The sequence below is a fragment of the Leguminivora glycinivorella genome, chromosome Z, assembly GCF_023078275.1.
Source record: "Leguminivora glycinivorella isolate SPB_JAAS2020 chromosome Z, LegGlyc_1.1, whole genome shotgun sequence".
Classification (NCBI taxonomy): Eukaryota; Metazoa; Arthropoda; class Insecta; order Lepidoptera; family Tortricidae; genus Leguminivora; species Leguminivora glycinivorella.
In genome coordinates, this window is record NC_062998.1 from 41,462,643 (window position 1) to 41,481,327 (window position 18,685).

General features: G+C 36.6%; 1 protein-coding gene across 1 annotated transcript in view; it reads right to left on the bottom strand.

Moving 5' to 3' along the window:
• Positions 1 to 223: 223 nt before the first annotated feature.
• The window catches only part of LOC125241954 (probable citrate synthase 2, mitochondrial), a 39,344-nt gene continuing 20,882 nt past the window's right edge, over positions 224 to 18,685 (bottom strand). The window contains exons 7-10 of the mRNA XM_048150669.1: positions 16,627 to 16,759; positions 7,847 to 7,992; positions 6,674 to 6,836; positions 224 to 1,623 (exon numbers count right to left, since the gene is read on the bottom strand). Coding sequence (XP_048006626.1) covers positions 1,462 to 1,623; positions 6,674 to 6,836; positions 7,847 to 7,992; positions 16,627 to 16,759 — 604 coding nt within the window. The 3' untranslated portion in view covers positions 224 to 1,461. The remainder of the gene's footprint in view (positions 1,624 to 6,673; positions 6,837 to 7,846; positions 7,993 to 16,626; positions 16,760 to 18,685) is intronic.

The window sequence follows — 18,685 nt, forward strand, 5'->3', positions numbered from 1 at the left end:
AAGATAGGCGCCGAATATAAATGGTGGATAATAAATTTGCTGTGTTTGATGGCGTCTTGGTAGCTCAGGTGGAAGAGCACTGGGCTAGCGATCCAGTTGTCGCGAGTTCAAGACCTACACCTTGTATTAAAGATACCAACATAGGAGCTACGTTACACATCTGACATTACAATTATTATAATACGCGTATAGGGCTAATAGGATAAATAAATAATACAATCAATTTCTACACCGTACCAATTTATTTTTAGTATTGTCAAATTATTGGATCGCATCTTGTATTCGACTACAGCACATGCTGAATCAACGTTCCCACCTACAAGACGGAGGGCCGCCAACACTAAATGAGATGGCTTCAATAAATAGTAATGATTTCACAATGTAAATGAAGATCTAAAAAATTCTAGTTATACGAAGATAACTCCAAAACCACGGTGACAGGTTGGTCAAAACAACAGATTTTCTAGCATGAATAATACATAATTATGATATAATTATATATCGCGTTCGAGAGGTCATAGTACGTTCAGTATCAGAACTGTGAACGTACTGCGACCTTCGAACGGCGCCGTAACATGAACTCATAATCATAACGTACGTTTAACAACCTGGTACATACTTTGGTAACTCAAAATTAGATTACAATAGCTACCTAAACTTACTTTGAAGAGAATAAGTTTGAAGTGACAGATATTTCAATGTAATAAAGGAAAGTATAGCGAAGTATGACTTAATTTTCCATTTAAACATGTCCCCCGTTAAAATCCCACTCTAAGCGACTACGCTAGTGAGGAAGCTACAAAGTGGAAAGCTTTAATGTTCTATGGTACTCGTTACTACACATACGTGTTCAACAGCTATTGCGATTACAATGGAGAAAAGAATACTGAGTCAACTACAAAATTGTTTACTCGTTTCGGTTTCAATAAATAGAAGATGGTGATGTTGACGTTATCACTATAATATACATAAGTCTATAGCGAGGTATGCACAGCATACCGCTCTATGATTTAATTATTGACTTCTACAACACTAGGTAGTTCGTTCGTTACACAGCTACGTGAAGTTGGCAGTCGAATCACACCACTAGTCAATCAGATAATTGTTACATGTATATAACAAACATAATTTTAGCAGTAAATAATATTAATAATTATAATAATTTACAATACAATATATAAAGTTAAACAATAATATCATCACAGAAATAAGTACACGGGTAGCAATATTTGCTTACGTTAAACAACAATTATAATAATAATTATAAATTCAAACAGCAATCAAACAAATGCATCACTTACTCTTACTACTAGATGAAATAATAAATTAATACAATTCTAGGTGATTTCTGATCTGTGACGGCTTGCGTCGGTATTGACTATCGGGTTGGGTGTGAATCGAACTGTTTGTTCAATTCATGGGACCGCGCGGATGCGGTCGTGAATTGTGTGTGCGGGGCGGTTACTTGCCGTATTGCTTGATGAGCATGTCTGTGCTGAGCGACTTGGGCCGCTCGATGGGCAGGCCGAGCGCGCGCGACCACACCATCTGCGCCAGCACGCCGAGCGCGCGCGACACGCCGAACATCACCGTGTAGTAGTTCATCTCCTTCAGCCCGTAATACTGAAACACACACACACACACATAACTACAACTTTATATACTCAAACATTACACTTCTTTTTGCTAATTTAATTGTTCATTCCTGATAAGACTTACTATACAGTTTCTATTTGAACCCTGTTTCATAACATAAGTATAAATGCTGCAAATAATATAGTAAAGGTTTCAATTACATTGAAATGTACTACATTAAGACTATACGTTGTACTTTTGGCTGTTGAAAAAAGTGTAAACAAACCCGGGCTGTCAAATTTGAGGGTTGTTTTATTAGGTAACGTTTGGTTCTTGTTAAATCTTGACGGTTTGTTCAGTTTTTTAAATACCTAAGAATACAAGGTATCGCATTGTTACTTTCACCTTACTTACCATTTATGCGTTTATAATCATTAAAATTGGCTTACCATAAATAAAAAGTACCAAGTAGCCACCTATAATTTTGTTCTTCAATCTGGCCTTAAAAGGTTCACTACCCCTGGATCTGTCAAATTTGACAGCTCCGGTTTGTTTACACTTTTTTCAACAGCCAAAAGTGCAAACTGTAGGTCGGAATAGTCGAATTATATCTATTAAATGATATCAAATATTATTTGTTTATTTTTTAAACAATGGTGGCCTTCGCCTGTCAACATTGAAGATAACGATCCCAAACGTTTGAATCATAAGGCGTAGAAGACAATTAGGTGGTCCGTGTCAATTGGGTTGACTCGATCAAATACTCTCCCGCGGGCGGTCTGACTTTGATAACGACACTAATCGTGAGCGTCAGGACCCCTGGACCACTACAGATATTTGATGTTTAGTACATACTAAAATTTAGTACCTATTTGATACTATTTGGTACCTGAGTACATATATTTGGTACCTCCACTGATATCGAAAAATCGAGCGAATAAAGTGGCCAGACATTCTGACGTCAGGATGTCTGGACCATTTTTGGTTTACATAGTTCTAGACAACACTACTAATTGATATCTTAGTCAATATTTACTACCTATTTGGTACCTGTCAATATATTTTTTTCAAATTTTTTTGGCGTACCAGAAAAAAGTTATGACGGAATTTAAAGTTGTGAGCCCGGCCGTGCCGTTGAAGTATGTAGCGCCAGTCAAAAGAATAGAGGCAAATCCGCCTGCCCTCCTGCGCGTCAACTTAAAAAGGAATTTATTTTTAGACACTCGCACATCATCTCTACTGACTAGTGGCATTAATATAGTCGAAATATAAAAGTTATTAGTGTAATTACACTAGTTTTCAACTTTAAATTCCATCATAACTTTTTTCTGGTACGCCAAAAAAATTTGAAAAATATATGCAAATAAAACTATCAACAAAATTCTTTATTTTAAGCCAGGCTAAATACACCAAATGTCTTTAAGATGTTTTTCCAGAAGATGTTTGTTTACAAACATCAGCAATTTCATTCTACCAAAAAGTTGTATAGGGACTATAATTGGTTTTGCATGTGATGTGACGAAGGAAAGGATAACGGTCTATTACTGCAAATACCGACTATGTGTAAATAGGCGATTTTGAGATAATGCGGTTTGAAAGTTTGAAGGCACGTTTTATATGAAAACATGAAGAAATTTACGTTATGTGTATGGCATTTTAAACCCTATATTTTTTTGTTTACTACTTTGTCGTATATATATTCAGAATGTATTTAGTTGACGATCAAATACGATTTAATGAAACAGTCGAATACCTACTTAGTTGGTTTTTCCTGTAGAAATAAATGTTTGCATATTTCTCTTCTTTATACATAATTATAACCCATTGTTTGTCTTAAATAAAGCTTCGTTTTTCATACGATGTTCTACAACCTAAATGAGTTTTTTCTGAAATATACCGGGTAATAATTATAAGTTAGCCAGTAAGCTAATATAGTCAGTAGTTTTTAAGAATATTGTACGCTCGAAATGGGCACTGTTGATACTGTATTTCCTGTATATCATACCATCTTATGTACACAGTTAACAATGAATAAACTTTACTTTACTTTACTTACTAGCATACCTACGGTACGAGTAGACTTCAGATGTCACAACTGTGTACCACTTCACCAACTGCAGTATTAAGTGGTTGAAACCACTCATGGTACCCTTTAGGTATTAAATCTCTGTCACAAAGGCTGAATAAAGTCTTGAGGACACTTAGGTGGAGTCGAGGCACGTCGAATCGAGCCCTGCATACATTTACAATGAACGATGAATCCGATTCGACGCGTCGCTAATGGACGTAGTTTCATAAGAAATGCAGAAGGCGAATTAATGAGATTCGACTCGGCGAGCTTAGTGGTCACTAGGCTTAAGTTCATATCGAGATCTGGACGTAGCACAAGGCAAGAAAATCAACGCCACAAATTAAACTCCAGTTCAGTAGAACCACCTCAAACCTCTTAATGTATCATATCATATTTCTATCTCGGTCTAAAGCTCGATAAACAACTAGCTATCTCTGCGTTCAAGAAAATGGACTTACGCAGACTTTTTGACAAAGGTATCGTAACTAAATAGTACCATGAGTGCTTCCAATCACTTAATACCTAGTTAGTCTAGCATTGTCAGCCGTGTTACGGACGTGTTTGTATCGAATTCCACCAGCGATGAAGATGTTGTTTAATAACTTTTTATCACTCTTGCGCAGTAAGTGTGCAATCGCACGAAGGCGTATCAGGAGTAAAAGAAAAAACTTTTTCCCAAAACAGTGTTTAAATTTGTATTTTGGACTACCATAAATACTTTTTTATCTTTTTATTGCAAGTGTGATGAAAAACACTGCGTGTAACTGGGGGCGTAAGAATATTGCAAACATGATTGCTTTAAATCGCCCCAGAAACCTATGTAATTACCGTTACACATTACTTTTTCTTACTTATTACCTCATCTACGCCTACATTTTAGTGACTTTGGCGTAAATACTACAAAACTTTAAATAAACTATTACTTCAGGTTATTGAGCGTACAAAAACTATTTACCTATACTAAATGTAACAGTGTAGATAGTGAAATTTCGAACATAAATTATGGCGGACTTCGGATTGCTGAGACAGTGAACTAGTATGTAGTAAGTACCTATGCATATTATGCTATTACCCAAAAACGCATTAACCGATTTGTAAAATTCTTTTTGTGATTTCAAGGGAATGCTATTGCGTTACTTCTTGTTAAATTTTACTGAAATCGGTTAAAGTATTTTGTGAAAAATCTCCTAAAACCGGTTGAAGAGGATTTTTTCAAAATTTTTTTTTTGAGAATAACTCTTCAAAACCATAAATAAAGTATTATTAATGGTTAGTAATGTTAAAAAACTTTTTATTACAAATGCACCAGTTAAATTAACAATGATAAGTGAAGTTTTGTAACATAAAATTAGAGCAGCTATATTTCCTGCAACTAAAACCGCCTATGTCATTGAGAATATTTAATATATTTTGAAATAAGTTCAAAACTTTTGTATATTTTTTCTTTTTTTGCAAATCATAAGTAAAGTGTATTAAAAGCAAAGCTTAATCAAAGGGAAACACTGCTTTATATGTATTAATAAGAGAAATATACAAATTTTTATTTCTACAGGAAAAACCAACTAAGTTTGCTACTATTTTTTTTAAATCGTAGTTTTATCGGCAATCAAATCAAGCCTGGATATTGTTTACGATTAAGTATTAAACAACACAATACGGGCTGTAGAATGCTGTATACAAATAGTAATTTTTTTCATGTTTTCATATGAAATCGTACCTTCAAACATTAAAATCGCATTATCTCAAAATCACTTTTTTGCACATAGTCGGTATTTGCAGTAAGGGGACGATATTGACAGGTACCAAATAGGTAGTAAATATTGACTAAGATATCAATTAGTAGTGTTGTCTAGAACTATGTAAACCAAAAATGGTCCAGACATCCTGACGTCAGAATGTCTGACCACTTTATTCGCTCGATTTTTCGATATCGGTGGAGGTACCAAATATATGTACTCAGGTACCAAATAGTATCAAATAGGTACTAAATTTTAGTATGTACTAAACATCAAATATCTGTAGTGGTCCAGGGGTCCTGACGCTCACCACTAATCAGGGTCACTGTACACAAGGTTGTTAACAGCATGCGCTTGCTTTAATAGCTTCATTTGACGACAGGTGTAGCTGTAGCTAGTAAGTCGATGATCATGGGTTCAAATAAGTAAGCGCATGTATTTGTGTTATGTGTATATGCATTATATTTATGGTTGCCTATGCGGCCTTATGACTTTGGACCAAAAAAAGTTTAGAGACACCTGTCCTATAACATTTAATTGTTCAATAATTCTCTGGATAAGATAATACTTTCATTTTATATTAAGCAAGTTTCATACAATAGTACTTTACGTTTAGAATGGTTCAGTTGCCCAACTTTTTTTACTAATAATATAATGATGTCCTTGGTACTAAATGGAGTGGATAAGCGAGTTCACTCAAGATAAGGAAATATTATGTACAATGTTAAAACTACGACACGTTTTGTGTTCCGGTTATGAAAAATTAGGTCACCTATCGCAAACAATACACGTTATAAATGGTTAATAAATACATAAGAGGGAATCCCACATGGCAACTGGATAAAATTACCCCGGGGTGGACTAAGAAATACGGTAAAAGGTCAAAATCGGTTATAAAAATAAAATCATGAAAACATTTCTAATTATCTTTGTTTATCACTCTACACACCAGTATTTTTTATACTAGTGATATAAATATAACGATAAAAGTAGTAGAGGGATTCGACTAGCGATATTTTTATCAGAAGTATACTTGCAGAGTTATTGAATAAAAACATCAACATTCTCGTCAAAGTGTCAAAGTGTTACAACTTTCTCACGGAGTGCTATATTTATAACAATTCTTTCTAATTTCGTCTTACGCGCCCTCTTAACCCCTTTGACATTTCTCACAGTCATTTGAGTTCGAGCCGTAATTCTTATCAAAGAGATGCGTTTTTGTTTTAAATATTTTATGTGACACGTCTTGTCTCTTTCGCTACTGTTAGATATTAGGTTAAGTGTGATTTACCTGTAGAAGGACGCCAGAGTGGGAGTCCACATTGGGCCACGGGTTCTTGACCTTGCCGAGCTCGGTGAGGATCGGGGGCACCACCTTGTACACGCCGGCGACCAGCTTGAACAGCGGGTCGTTGGGCAGGTGCTTCAGGGCGAACTCGCGTTGGCAAGTGTACCTAGCAATATTCATTATAGAATTAATTTAATATTATAGAACATCTTACACAGATTGACTGACTCTCACGGTAAGCTCAAGTAGGCTTGTGTTGTGGGTACTCAGACAACGATATTAATACACAAATATTAATATACCTATATACTTAAAAAACATCCATGACAAAGGAACAAATATCTGTGCTCATCACACAAATAAATGCCCTTACAGGGATTCGAACCCAGGACCGCGGCTTAGCAGGCAGGGTCACTACACGCTAGGCCAGACCGGTTGTCAAATATATGTATAGTTACTTAGCTAAACAAGTGAAAGCCTGACCAGAAATATATGACTCTATTGTCAAGAGGGCGCTGTTATTCTGATGTATGCGGTGACAGTTCAGTATAATATGAAGCAGGTATGAAGAAAATAGTTGTAATGAAATTCCGCAACATGGCGCATAGTCAACTAGTCATATATTTCTGGTTAGCCTTTACCAGTGATCGGCACGGGCGTTGCCAAGGCGCGGAATTCTAACTGTTTTATATATTACTTTAAATAAAACTCAACAGTATCACTTGTTGTTTCAAGATAGTGGCAATTGAGTCAAGTCAATGTATTTACAAGAAATAGCGTGATGTGGCACCATCTCAGTGCAAATTAATAGTAATAATTAATAAATAATCAGTTAGACACTGCTAAGATAGTGGTGGTAAGGCTACTGGAATGAACACATTATACCAGTTAACTCAATGCTTTAGAGATCGGACTTGTTAATCAACTTCACTCACATGAACAAAAATAGCTGGACACACTTTTATGTCTACAATATCAGAGTCATGTTCAGATGTTTGTGTTCTCGTAAGTGTCAAGATGTAGCCGAACGCGTGTTGTGTGGTTTGACTTTGAAATGGGTTTTTTTTGCGATTACAGACTCTCTCACAACAAAAGCTATTCAGTACGACCTAACATGGTCGAATACTTACCAATTATACATATACACACTCGTATTCTATTTATTTTTAAAATTACCTGGGGTCAGTCTTCCTAAGCACGGCGTGTCCGTATCCAGGCACGACCTGGCCGGACTTGAGCGTCTTCCAGATGAACTCTTTGAGCCCCTCCTCCGTCCAGTTGTCGCCGACCTGTTTGCGCAGTTTCTCCAGCCAAACAAGTACCTGACCGAACAGAAATCTTTGCTTTACGGTAAGGTTTAACACATGTTTAACACTCATCAACCAAATACCCGCCTGGTAGACATTCGTGAGCTTTGCTCAGATGGCAGACGACGCGCTGGGCGGGTTGTCGCCATACAAGCGGGCGATTATAGAAAACGTCCAGTTTCTGACGTAGTGTGCCATTTTTTGTCTGGTACTGAATGTGTTAAACTTTTTTTGTAACGAACCACGTTCACAATTTAAACAATTGAAAATAATTACACTTAGACCTCGTCAAGTTCAGTAACTAGCCAAGAAACCTGCTAGTATAAGTATCTGTGGACCCTACTTTAAGAAACGGCATTGGTCTACCTACATACAAGTCTTCTGACCCCTGCAGAATGCAATAATAGCATTGATACTCACATTAAATATATAGTTAACGTCATTTTTGTTTAGTAAACATAGTTAAGGTGGCTCGCTTTCCATACAAAAAACATCTACCATTTGTTTAGTCACCGCACACTACAACTAAATAAAAATATGCGCTTACATCTACTATACGTTATCCATCGTCGCAGTATTGAACGAAATACATTGTTTCATACAGAAATCATGGACAAATCCATGTGAATTTTTTATTAATTTTACGAAAATGTGCGTGCCAAATTTTGTGTACAGACAAAGAGCCGTCATATTCCGCGCATTTTTAGTTGACATTGTCATCAGTGACACTTGGCTCTTGACAAGTAATTATTTAAAGATATTGGTTTACTTAACTCAAGCAGACTCAGAAATAATGACGCATTTTGTCAATAAAGATACATATCGTGTATTTCGACACTGCTAGTGTAAATCGAAATGGCGTCTCGGTCAAACGCATTGACTATGAAGCAGAAGATCTCGAGTTCCATTCTGGAGTCTTTTTTTAATCATTTGAACTTTTTTTGGATTTATTAAGTTTTTTTTATATTTTTTAATAGAATAAATATTCTATTAAAAAAGACTCTTACTATATTTCTTTCCTATTTTTTATTTTCATACAAAAATATTGGGTTGGTAAGAAAGTAATGAGCGATCGATTGAATTCCACATAAAATGTTTGAGAGAGTTCTAGAATCTTCTATGGTCGAAAGTATATAAAGGGCGAGTCGCACAGTTTCTCGTCAGTCATTCACTAGCTGTCGCCGAGCTAATATAAGGAAGAAAATGGACGAATTAAAAGTGCATGTAAGGCATTGCTTACTATATGAATTTCAGTCTGGCCATTCAGCCGCCGAAGCAGTGCGTAATATATGTCAGCGTGTTGCTCCTGAAGTTGTGTCTGAGGCCACGGCGAAACGATGGTTCCATCGGTTTCGTAGTGGCGACTTTTCATTATCAGATCAACCTAAGTCTGGTCGACCGGTGAAGATTGATGAAGCCAAATTAAAAACCTTAATTGAGGGAGATCCGAGGCTAACGAGTCGTACTCTTGCTACCGAGTTAGGCTGCTCTCATGTCACCATAGAAACACATTTACACGAGTTGGGAAAAAACTACAAATACAGTGTTTGGATACCGCACGAACTTGATAGAGATCAACTAAACCGCCGTGCCGATATCTGCATACAACTTCTGTCTTTTCGCCGCACATTCAACTGGTTGGACCATCTTATCACTGGAGATGAAAAATGGGTCTTATATATAAATCACACACGCAAACGTCAGTGGCTAACTCCAAACGAAAAAGGAATAGAGGCACCAAAAACAGAGCCTCACCCGAAAAAAGTTATGCTGTCCGTTTGGTGGGATATTCATGGTATTATTCAATGGGAACTCCTATCAAGTGGAATGACTGTTACCGCATCAGTATACTGTAATCAGCTTAAAAATTTAAACCAAAAAATCTGTCAGAATCGTCCACAGCATACTAAAGTTTTTTTCTTACACGACAATGCTCGCCCACACATTGCAAAAGTGACTCGGCTAAAGCTATTGGAGCTAGGTTGGAAAGTGATACCTCATCCACCGTACTCTCCAGACTTGGCACCTACGGATTACGCATTGTTCAGATCGCTAAGCAATGCCTTGAATGAAAAAAAGTTCGATGATCAAGCCCATCTACGACAGTACATAGCTGAGTTTTTTGAATCTAAACCTAAGAACTTCTTCGCCGATGCTATTCATTCTTTACCAGAGTGATGGAGACAAGTAGTAGATAACGAAGGCCGTTATATTTTTGATAAATGATTAAAATAATAAATTAAATAAAAATTACAATATTGGTTATGATTCGCTCATTACTTTCTTACCAACCCAATACAATACAATTTATTGTGCCTTTGTTGATAAAATAAAATATTACACGTCAGGTCAGGTACATAGGATATGTCATAGTGTGGGCATAGTTTTAGTAATGTGCTGACTTCCTTACATTTACTGAGCTAGTTGACCTATGTTATTGTTGTGTGAATGTTTTTCTTCAACAACTAAATAGTATATATATGAATATGTATGTAGGTATGTGGGTAGCTTTTGCACATTGTAATTTTTCCTCAGTCACCCGTTGAGCTCAGAGACCACGAACGCTGTAGTGTTCGAAACGTCGGGATGAATTGTAAATTCATTATACTAAATGGTTACAAATAATAATTATCATCAATATAATCTGCCGGCGTATCATGCTTCCAATTTTATCACTTATCCACGTGGATAAATCATCCGTCACGCTTTAGCAAGTATGTCAGTGTGAGAGTGACAGATGTCTTATCCGCGTGGATAAGTGATAAAATTGGCAGCATGATACCCCAGCTGGTCCAGGCAGGCAATTATGGTCGCGTGATAAATGATAAAACATCTGGCCGTCCCTATAATCGCACTTACTAATAGTGCGACAGGGACGGCCTGATATTTTATCGTCTATCACGCGACCATGCTACCCGTGCTGTACTAGCTTTTGCCAGCGGCTTCGCTTGCGTTAGAAAGAGACAAAAGTAGCATATGTCACTCTCCATCCCTTCAACTATCTCCACTTAAAAAACATGTCAATCCGTCGCTTCGTTTGGCCGTGAAAGACGGACAAACAAACACACATTATCTTTGGTGAAACAACGAATTCTTCCACTTCATATTATAGAGTACCCAGCTTTTCCTATTTATAATAAACTAGGTTTTGACCGCGGCTTCGCTCCCGTAAGAAAGAGACAAAAGGTAGCCAATGTCACTCTCCATCCCTTCAACTAAATCCCCTTAAATAATCACGTCAATTCGTCGCTCCGGTTTTGCCGTGAAAGACGGACAAACAAACAGACACACACCCATTCTTATTTGTAATTTTAGTATGGATTTGACATTATTATTTATATTTAAATAATTATATACGTATAGCCTAATTTCGTCGGTAACAGCGTGTTATGTAATGGCGTCTTTGATGAACAGTCGCCTGTCACGCCGTGAAACTGCGTTCGAATCCCGGGATTCTATAAACTTTTTGTATTTTTTGGATATAAATTTCGTATTTTTTATTGACCGAGCAAGAATGGAGAGCCGAAGGTATCAATTTTATCTTAGAGAACATATTGATTTTTTTATCACATTTTGATTTTCTATTTATTAAGTTGAGATATAAAACACAACTTTTAATACCCTCGCTAAATATAATATATTCTCGAAATTACTCCTTAGATAAAAAAAGTCCACTTGAGTTTTTAAAGCACTACGATACTCAGTTAACTATTGCATTTTCATTTACTAATTTAAGATTTCAAAAGCGATTTGAATACCCTTGCTCCATCGAAAATAAACAATTAGAAAAAAAATCATTCGAATCGTACTTTAGAAACTAAAATTTATGCGTGATACTCTGCAGCCGGACCACCACGCTTTATTGTGCTCAGATTACCATGGTGGAATGTACCTCTGACATACCCCTTGTACCTCGTCGGAAATTGCATGTACCTCAGTAGTTTGCCAGAAATATGCATTTAAAAGGGGTCCGGCTGGGGAGTAGTACTCCCCAGCCGGACCACGGCTGTACCCGCTCATATCACTGACTTCAAGATATAATTTAACTATCACAAGAATGTACCTGTTACATACCCGTTAATAAGTTGTATATTCCTTTTAAAAAGTGGCCTTATACATTATTTTTCACACATTAAAATTTTTGGTTATCGCGGTTAGTACGCGATTTCGTTAGCGCCTGAAATATGTGAATAGCAATGTTTTGCGTTTATATGAAATTGCGGAAAAATCTCATAAGGTATTACATCGAATTAAATTCAATTGTATATTTAGTATACATAATATATGTAATATTTATTACAGTATAATCTTTGTGTTATAACTTTCACATCATAAATATGTATATTATAATTCCGAAAAACTCATCGGTACGAGCCGGGGTTTGAACCCGAGACCTCCGTATTGAGTGTCGCACGCTCTTACCGCTAGGCTACCGTTAGGTATCTTTATTTATTTTTTTCAAGTTTAAAGATGATACAGATGTAGTGTGAAAAGGTTTTCCTTCGTATTTTTCCGGAAACGTTCGTAAGGTGCATTAGGGTAATTCCGAATGATAGAAATGCTCGGATAATTCCGAAAGGGAAATGTAGATATGATGGAAATAATGGCGATTTTTATGCGACTTTCGTAATTAGATGACTTTCGGAATTACCCTAATGCACCTTACCTACGTTAGTACGTTTTATCACTCCTCTGACTATGGCGATGAAATATATGAAAGAGGCGTGTTCCTGATATCCATACAGTTGGTAAATGCGCACCATGCTTGTATAAGTGAGATATGACAGATCGACTAGTCGCGTTTGTGACAGGCGGTACCTAACTTTGAGGTAGAACCGAAAGCGGGTGGGCGGCACTTTCAGCGGGAAGCGGGATTAGCCATACCTACTTTAAATATTATACTGTTGTTTCTGACACTGACCGAAATAGCATAACACGTTCGTACGGTCAGCAACACACCTATGAATACTTACTATGTTTTTTTTTCCTGTCTATCTCCAACATGATCGGAGGTTTGCTACAGTTCTTCACTGTATGGATATTAGGAACACGCCTCTTTCATATATTTCATCGCCATAGTCAGAGGAGTGATAAAGCGTACTAACGTAGGTAAGGTGCATTAGGGTAATTCCGAAAGTCATCTAATTACGAAAGTCGCATAAAAATCGCCATTATTTCCATCATATCTACATTTCCCTTTCGGAATTATCCGAGCATTTCTATCATTCGGAATTACCCTAATGCACCTTACGAACGTTTCCGGAAAAATACGAAGGAAAACCTTTTCACACTACATCTGTATCATCTTTAAACTTGAAAAAAATAAATAAAGATACCTAACGGTAGCCTAGCGGTAAGAGCGTGCGACACTCAATACGGAGGTCTCGGGTTCAAACCCCGGCTCGTACCGATGAGTTTTTCGGAATTATAATATACATATTTATGATGTGAAAGTTATAACACAAAGATTATACTGTAATAAATATTACATATATTATGTATACTAAATATACAATTGAATTTAATTCGATGTAATACCTTATGAGATTTTTCCGCAATTTCATATAAACGCAAAACATTGCTATTCACATATTTCAGGCGCTAACGAAATCGCGTACTAACCGCGATAACCAAAAATTTTAATGTGTGAAAAATAATGTATAAGGCCACTTTTTAAAAGGAATAAACAACTTATTCACGGGTATGTAACAGGTACATTCTTGTGATAGTTAAATTATATCTTGAAGTCAGTGATATGAGCGGGTACAGCCGTGGTCCGGCTGGGGAGTACTACCACAGTATAAGGAATATTCAGTAGTTAATCTCCGGCAGGTAGATGCGGGCGGTCTCTACTGCGCAAGGTCACGCAGGGTTGAACAAAAATACTATAAAGTTAATCAATCAACTTCGTACAAAGTAAGTTGTTGTTATCTAATAGGTACTATTAGGTAACTGTAAGTATTAGTATAACAATACCACACCAGTCAATATTGAATACACAAAAAATATTATTCATATATTATATATTAGTCTCATAAGCGCAATACTAGATTGTGTAACGATCCCGAGCAAAATGAGATATTCACGGGGACGGCTTTTCACATCACGTATGTGGTAATTTATATGTTATACTTAGATATTATTTAAAACAAAAACGCACTTTCTACTACGTACCATTCAAGTAGGTACGTGATTTTTTCTTAAATACTGACGAAATAGTATTTACATAAAATGTCTGAATAGATGGTTCCACAATATTTAAGTAGGTACCAAACTTTCGAGATAAGATAGATCGCATAATCTACCTAAATAAAAAACAAGTATTTGGTTGCAAAGTAATTAATGTCGTTACAGGTAAATCCTTATTGATTTTAATGCATCACTATATCTCACTTTTACCTAACGCTGCAAAAATATAAGTATAAAAACCACTTACTTTTCTGGAAGTCTAGGAATTGTAAAGAATGTTATATCCGGATTTTTAGAACTGTTCTCCATACATCCATAAACACTACAGTAACGAAATGACCTCGGCACTGACGTCATTTTCACACACACATCAAAACAGCGCGCAAACGCGGCCCCGACTGTCCAGCCCAATAATTACCAGTTTCGCATGTTTTCGCTGCATGCGAGGGGAGGGAGGGGGACACACCGCGCGGCGTGAAGTTTGTAAGAAGACTTATTACTGGTTTATACTGTGGTACTACTCCCCAGCCGGACCCCTTTTAAATGCATATTTCTGGCAAACTACTGAGGTACATGCAATTTCCGAGGAGGTACAAGGGGTATGTCAGAGGTACATTCCACCATGGTAATCTGAGCACAATAAAGCGTGGTGGTCCGGCTGCAGAGTATCACGCAAAATTTATCTATACTTTTTGAATTTTTTTAAAATATCAGATTAGGATAATTTGTTAGAAATTCTGAGTTCGACGAACCCAAAAATTATTACCATGTAAGAGAATAGGTTTTTAATCTTTTTTGTGAAAAACGCTCAGTAACTACTGTACGAGTACATATATGTATAATAATAAAACAAAAAATAGTGTCTCATAGTGTTGTGTTCCTGCCGTCTATTGTCCTTTGAGTCGTCGGCAACCCAAACCCTCCTTTGAACTTGTACACTCCTTTTTGCTGTGCACACACAGCAAAGGGGAGTGTACAAGTTTTTAATGGGGCGGCAACGCGCATGCGACACTCTTTGAGTTGCAGGCGTCCATAGGTTACGGTGACCGCTTTCCATCAGGCGGACCGTATGCTTGTTTGCCACCGACGTAGTATAAAAAAAAAAGAGAAAAAGTCCTGGATTCGAACCCAGTACTTCCATGCAAATCATGCGATAACACGTATTTACCGCAAGGCTATTTAAACAAGCTGTCGCCGCGTGAAATTATCGACTAGAAAGAATACAAAAACACTGTTTGTATGTGTGAGTGGTACTTAAAAATAGTGTAAAATAGTAAATTTATCTACATTAAGGGGATTAACGTTACAATGAGAAGTTGAATGTATGTTGTAATACGTCAATTTTAATATTAAATGTTCGCGAAGCATAATTGAAAGTATATAAATGCCTGTATGACTCCACAAAAAAAATAAGACCGGTAATTTGCAGATTAACGCCATCTAACGCAGCCTGAGCTTCGGGTAACCTAGGCGAGCTACCTTAACAAAGTTAGTATGGTGCAAGGTGGGTACAAGACTAGCTCAACAAATTTATTTGAACTACGCAGTTCTAAGACAAAGTATTTTAATGGAAACAATAAACTCTATCATTGTAAAAATAACCTTTATATTTTATTAAGGTGTGCCAATAAATAAATATCACATCTATCTATAGACTCCGAATATAATATAAAGTATTGTATGTATATACCTAAGAAAAAAATATAACTATACCATTAATTCATTACGTAGTTCACTTACGGACAATATATGTAAGTACTTTTTTTATTTCAATGGACTTTGATTGGGTGCTACGATACGATGCATAAACGGATGTATATTGTATGTATTAAATTAACAGCTGGATATATACAATTCATCCTTGTAAAAACACGCAAACGATTGTAAACAACAGAGACAAATGGATAAGACGAATAATATAGATAACTGTTGAGTTGTCGACACATGAATCCAAAGTATTTCTGCTATGTTCATCAATTCATCATACTAAAATTCTTTCATAAATTCTTAAATTAGAAACTACTCGTACTATCATCTTCGCCGAGTTTTCATATCAGTTTATCCGTCAGATCCGTATTGTACATTATCTAATCAAAGACGAGACAAACGTATATTTGTGTAAGGCTCAAAGGTGACATTCTTCTTTAAGATAATAACGTTTAAAGTAGGTGTTATTTTAGAAAACGAGAAATGTATAGAAGTCTAGTCAATTCAAACTGATATTAAATGATTTCCCTTCGTATTTTTACGGACACGTACGAACGTGTCATGCTATTTCAGTCAGTCTCAGTACAAGACGTTCTGACGCTGTCCGAACTAGCATGACAAATACGAACGTTTCCGGAAAAATACGAAGGAAAAGTTTTTCGCACTACATCTGTATATTAATGGACACGTACTTGCATATTACCTACATATTATTATTTTGTAACATAGATTGTATCATTCGTAAGTTGTTACCTCTTGGTTGGCGAGACCGTGCAGGGGTCCAGCGAGGCCGTTGAGGCCGGCGGCGAAGGAGAGGTAGGGGTCGCTCAGCGCGGAGCCGACCAGGTGGGTGGTGTGCGCGGACACGTTGCCGCCCTCGTGGTCACTGCGAAACAACACCTCGTTATATTACATACTTCATTTTATGAAGCCTTAAAGATAACACGAACTACAGGAAACCCCTTGGAGTAAGTCAACGCGGGCCACCTCGTCAAAAGGGGCTCGGAGACGATCAATTCGCTGAACGATAATACCCTGTCAACTACTTTCACTAGCAGGTAGAACTACCAACATTACAACTAGCCCTAGGCGTGTGGAATGGGTTGGAAATATGAGCAATGGTAGCTAAGCTGGAAGTTTTAGTCACAACATTCGCAGAGGGTTATAAAATATGTATAGTGAAGTAAAATCTGTCGCTCAAGCTCAAAAATGCAATTGAAATTGTCTGATTAGTCAAATCACTAGAAATTGCCCGTTATTACATTATTTAAAGATATTTTAGTGGTGTCTTAATGACATGTTAATTATTGACGTCATTGTGATTTTTCTAGGCGTCATTTCATTACACCTACAGTTCATTACAATACGATTAGGTAATATTACCTAATTTCGTAATCCATTGCAACTAAAAAGTAAAAGGAAAAAGTTATAACTTTTTATTTAATAACAATAGGTAGGTACGTAAATACTTATATGTACGAACGTATACTACTACATAGTTATTATAATAATGTAAAAAGACTTTGTCAGGTCGTTCTGTATTTGATTCTAACGTAAAAAAAAATAGTGTAAGTATTTTGCTATCAATACAAGTGCGATCAATGTTATCTACTCGCACATGTACGGTACAACGTTTTAAGTAGGTACCAGTTTCGTAATGTGCGGTGATAATTATCGGACTAGTGCAGTATATTATAAGATATTAAGAGGATAACCAAGTGAATGAATTTAATTCATAATATTTCGCATTGCATATGTATCTGACATAGGAGTTAGGTACTGTACACGAGATAAGTAGATAAGATAAAACAGTCAGTTATACGGCACAAACAGTGAAGTTAATGTCACTAACATTGAAGGACAGTACTCGTGACGAGGAGCCTTATAATTTCGCACAGCCAAGTAGTTAGGCACATAGACACGCAGACGGGAGGCACGCTACAAACTGCATGCCAATTATTGAAATTGTCGTTTTAAGGACGACTTTTGTATGAATAATGTTAACACCGACTCTAGCTAATCTCTATAATTGTTGTTCTTTTTGCTATTCTATGACTAATTTATAATGCTTACTTACTATTATTACTACAAAGCAAGTTACGTAAGATCTTTTTATCTTAATACATTTAATTATTATGGTGAGATCATTTCGTAGTTTGTCAAGTAACACCAGCCATGAGAATGAATTATCACACCATGCTCTACTGTGTAATTTCTACAAGTAATAACAATAAAACATAAAAAACCCATACATTTTTATGGTTGAATATTATAATTTTATCTGACGAGACAAGAGACAAAACAATAACGAAACTTAGCAAGTAGAGGAACATAAATTTTATTGTTAAGCGTCGTATCGTAAGTCTGTGTTTTAGTAACGTGTATGTGTTAGCCTGATCAGTGATCACACACAACATAACAACTATTAAAACGTCTAGTATGATGGCTAATGGCTTGCCTTTGTACGGACAGTATTATAGTAGACATAGTGACAACCAAAGCGGCTTAAATACGTGGAGACAGACCATTAATTATTTTTATATTATCATAATAAGGTTTTGTTATGAATTATGACATATTCAAAACTTTGGCCGTCACCATTTATTTGATGCTGACTGTAATGTGACATATCGTCGAGTATTGTTATTAGGTGTACTCACACAGAGTAGCGTCACGCGGCTCACCCTGCACGCGTTCTGCCGAAGAATACAGGCGCGGTGCCTCGCCATAGAGGAACCGCTAGGAAATTGCCTCGGTATGCTTAAAGTTAACTAACCTGAGGTTGGTGAGGTACAAGCGCATCAACTCGTTG